Here is a 4,836-nt window from a genome sequence, read left to right on the forward strand (position 1 = left end):
TATTGTATCCTGCTTTAGATTATATTTGTTATGTGTGCAATTTGTGGTTTTTTTTTCAACTGTTGTCTAGTCTCTTTGATTTATAGGAGTTAGCAAAAGAATCATTATGAAGGAAAATTGTCAATAAAAGCTAAAAGAATTAATTGAGATTTTAATTAACCCTTGAGGATAATCAAATTTAGAAAGACCAGAAGAATGGATTTCATCACCTTAAGTATTTTACAGTTGTAGTTACCAGTTTCATAGCCAACAAAATATGAAGAATCAGTACACAAATAATAATAGCAGTGGATAACTGCTTTCTTAAACATAATTAGCTATTAAATTAGTCAAATAACCTTTAATCAAGCACTTGTTTTATGTAATATTTATTTATTATTAAGCTAATATATAATTTAGTGTTATTAATGGACACTATATGAACGTTTCTGGTTAGTTTTTATTTTCAATAGGAAAAATCACTGTTTCATGTATATTTTTCTTTTTACTTGACTATTTTCTCTAGGATTTGTCTTTTTTTTTTAACAAGGGGTATGACTTTTAATCTTAACGTCCCATGGTGACAACAGATCTTATCTTTTTAAATTTCATCATGTATTTAATAAGGACAATTCAAATTTACATAGATCTGGGGTTTTAAAAAAAAAGATTAGAGAATTTTTAGGTATCTAATATTTTCAGCTTTGGAAGAAAAAAGAAAAAGAGTGGCCCCAAGTGTGCTTTTCCTCTAGTTACATTATTTCTTTTCCAGTGGGATCTGTGTTTCTGGAATAAGAATTAAGAGACCTAGGTTTTGGTCCTCAAGTCTTCCAGTTGTATGAGCTTGGATGGGGTGTCCTGTTTTTCACGTGAATGATGATCAACTTGGACAAAATGGTCTTATATAATTCCATGAAAATTTTTCATCTAATCACATGAACACCTACGATTAGGTGCTTTTCCTCACCAAGGCCTTGGACAGTTTCAACAGCTAACGAGTTTTCTGGTTCCTCCGTTGCCTTTCTGTGCATGTTTATCCCATCAGTCCTCTCCCATGCTGGTTCTCCCTGCCCTAATGAGCAGCATAGATGACTGTTTCTTGCCCTCTCCTCCAGGCCCCAGGTTCCTGGTAGTAGCAAGTGTACACCTTGAGACTGAGGACTACTGGCTTAGGATGTGACGCTGTAATCACCTTATGTAGATGAGAATAGAGAGAGATTCATGCCAGTGGTGATGCCCCAGAACTGGGGTCAGAACATTGCAATGGCTTCTTAGTTTTGTACTGTGGGATGAATGAGGGCATCAGCCAGATGAGAAAGTCTGGAGTTGTATCTCAAAAAATGAAGGACATCCGTATACCTATTCTACCGCATTTCATCAACCCCTAAAGTAATTAATCTCTATTAAAGCTTTCAGGGACTACTTTCTACTGTAAGGAATGATTGAAATGGGTATCCGGACACAGAGAAACACAACCCCATAGTCTTCTCACTTTCCACTTCACATATAAATACAATATGTATTAAAGGACTAAATCTGCAGTGTCACATTTTGCATATTATGATTTTAGATGAAGGAATCTCATCTGCCCTCCTAAAATGTGACTTATTAATGTTTGATATTCCTCTTATTTTATAATTGTTAAGTCAAAAGTTTAAATTACAAATTACCTTGAAGAGAAAGTATCTGAATGTCTTTCAAAGTCAAAGTAAGAAGGATAACATCAACTATCAAAACAGGTTATCATGCAGGCAGTACTGAGTATTTTAAAGGCTGGGGGGAACATCAGTGAACATAAAAGGGAGGCTGAGACACTGATGAACTAAAACTCAATATCTCAGCTATTCCAAATACTAACCTCAAAACTCAAGTGTATGGACAGAAAAAAAATGTTTTCAGAGACATTTCACATCATCAGTGGCTATTTTAGTCCTTAGCAGAAATTGGAGAAATCTCCCAAATACACGTATTAGGCCTAGAGAAGGCCTTTCAAGACTGGATGATGTAGGTTCCATATGAAAGCCTTACTCAATGTTGAGTCCAGTTTGGGGATTTGTAGTTATAAAACATTAAATGGAAACTAGAGGCACCCAGATTAGCTGTGAACATGATAAAATATGATGGAAAATAGTGGTTGTTCTATTTCTCATGAGAGTCCACATACTTCCCCCTATTCTACTATCCTCATAGGAGCTCCAGTTTTACATAACCCAGTTTCTTTTTTCAGCATCAATCTATAGCCTGTCCTAATTCAGTATCAATTCATGTTGCATCCAGGTGACGATCCATCTTTCGATCATGTTTTCCTCTCATCACTACCTTCTGTCAGTGGATTGTGAGAGCAAACTGGGGAGGAGAAGTGGGTTATGAGAACATGCATAAAAGGAAGATGAAATATTTTGGAAATGAGGGATAGTCAATATCAGAAGTGATTTAAACCACCGATGAGTGTCATGTACACTCATGTATCTTTTGTCCTTGCCTATTCTCTTAATTTGAGAGCAGAAAACTGTAGTGAGAGTACTGGGGATAGGTTTGAAGTATGCTGCTCACATGTTGTGATGATATTAAGTTGATTTTTGGTTTTTTTGTTTGCCTATTTGAGGAGCTGAATAATTATATATTTTTCATTCATAATGAGAACATTGAGACATCAGTAATTCTATGACACATTATCATCCCCATAATCACAATTTCATCCTCATTTTCACAATTTAATAATTTCAGTGGCAGCCCTATTGGCTGGACCAATGGATGGATGGAATCACTCAGTTGTGTCTGAGTTTGTGTTTCTGGGACTCACTGATTCATGGGAGATCCAGCTTCTCCTCCTGGTGTTCTCCTCTGTGCTCTATTTGGCAAGCATGACTGGAAACATCCTCATTGTGTTTTCTGTGACCACTGATCCTCACTTACATTCCCCCATGTACTTCCTACTGGCCGGTCTCTCCTTCACTGACTTGGGTGCCTGCTCTGTCACCTCACCCAAGATGATCTACGACCTTTTCAGAAAGCGTAAAGTCATCTCCTTTGGAGGCTGCATTGCTCAGATCTTCTTCATCCATGTTGTTGGGGGTGTGGAGATGGTGCTGCTCATCGCCATGGCCTTTGACAGATATGTTGCCATATGTAAGCCTCTCCACTACCAGACCATCATGAGCCCACGAATGTGCCTTTTGTTTCTGGCTGCTGCCTGGGCCCTTGGTGTCAGCCACTCACTGTTCCAGTTAGCATTCGTTGTTAATTTACCCTTCTGTGGCCCTAATGTATTGGACAGCTTTTACTGTGACCTTCCTCGGCTCCTCAGACTGGCCTGTACGGATACTTACAGACTGCAGTTCATGGTCACTGTCAATAGTGGGTTTATCTGTGTCGGTTCCTTCTTCACACTCCTCATCTCCTACATCTTCATCCTGTTTACGGTTTGGAAACACTCCTCAGGTGGTTCATCCAAGGCTCTCTCCACTTTGTCAGCTCACGTCACTGTGGTACTTTTGTTCTTTGGTCCAACCATGTTTGTCTATACATGGCCACACCCAAATTCACAAATGGATAAATTTCTTGCTATTTTTGATGCAGTTCTCACTCCTTTTTTGAATCCAGTTATCTATACATTCAGGAGTAAAGAGATGAAGGCAGCAATGAAGAGAGTATGCAAACAGCTAGTGATGTATAGGAAGATTTCATAAATGTTATGTTAAAGCCTTCTCTCTAGCTATAGTATAGATTTATGTTTCTATCTTATCTTTCATATTTAAGATCAAGAATTTTGAAGCATTTAATTTTTTAGTATTTTCATACTTGTAACAATTCTAAACAGATACATATATTTATTCCTGTGAAGAGTGAGCCATGAAGCATTATAATGGTGTGTCTATATAAGTCCCACTTAATTACTTTTAGCATTGTTTTAAATTTTGGGTGAACAAGACTTGTCTTTTTTAATGTACAGTTGTTTATTGCTAATAAATAGAAACATATTATACTTTTGTTTATTGACATTGTGTCCTGCAAACTTGGATACTTCTACTATCCAAAACATTACTTCTACTAATTTTTTTTATAGATTAAATAGGGTTTTCTTCATAGATTATCATTTGTTCCTGCTGTGGTCCAATGGGATCATCAGCATCTTGGCAACTCTGGGATGCAGGTTCGATTCCTGGTCCAGCACAGTGGTTTAAGGATCTGGCTTTGCCACAGCTGTGACAAGTTGCAACTATGCCTCGGATCTGATCCCTGGCCTGAGAACTCCATATACGGTGGTACAGCTGAAAAGAGAAAAAAAAATATCAATGTATATGCATATAACATCAGAACACTTAAATATATAAAGCATATATAGACAGATCTAAAGCAGAAAATAGCAGTACAGGATTTCAGTATCTTATCTCAATGATGGCTGGATCATTCAGACATAAATCAATAAGAAAACAGTGGATTTGAACAACATCATAGACCAAATGGATTGAACAGACATTTACAGAAAAATTTCATCCAACTATAGCACAATAAACATTTTTCTCAAGTAAACCCTGGAAATTATCCAGGTCAGATCATATGCTAAATTTCAAAGTAAAAAATATAATAATTTAAAATCACTTTAAGCATCTTTTCTGACCACTATAGTATGAAACTAGAAATCTCTAGCAGAAGGAAATTTTCCATAAATATGTAGAAATTAAAAAACACACTCATGAACAACTAGTTGGCCAAAGAAAAGAACCATAATGAAATAACAATTAATCAAAAGGAAAATTAAATCATAAATGGAGACAAATGAAAAAGGAAGAAAAAAATATGACAAAATTAGTGGAAGGCAGGAAATAACCGAGATTATAGTAGAAAGAAATGACC

At 36.4% G+C, this 4,836-nt stretch overlaps 1 protein-coding gene across 1 annotated transcript; it reads left to right on the plus strand.

Moving 5' to 3' along the window:
* Positions 1-2,716: 2,716 nt before the first annotated feature.
* Positions 2,717-3,687, plus strand: LOC125135753 (olfactory receptor 4F3/4F16/4F29). Its single transcript, XM_047796145.1, has one exon. It carries the CDS (start codon positions 2,730-2,732, stop codon positions 3,666-3,668), a length of 939 nt encoding a protein of 312 aa, XP_047652101.1. The 5' UTR covers positions 2,717-2,729; the 3' UTR covers positions 3,669-3,687.
* Positions 3,688-4,836: the final 1,149 nt, after the last annotated feature.

The sequence above is a fragment of the Phacochoerus africanus genome, chromosome 9, assembly GCF_016906955.1.
Source record: "Phacochoerus africanus isolate WHEZ1 chromosome 9, ROS_Pafr_v1, whole genome shotgun sequence".
In the NCBI taxonomy this organism is placed as follows: domain Eukaryota; kingdom Metazoa; phylum Chordata; class Mammalia; order Artiodactyla; family Suidae; genus Phacochoerus; species Phacochoerus africanus.

Bases quoted from the DNA above. Each gene is read 5' to 3' on its own strand.
- LOC125135753 (XM_047796145.1), top strand. From the start codon at position 2,730: ATGGATGGATGGAATCACTCAGTTGTGTCTGAGTTTGTGTTTCTGGGA.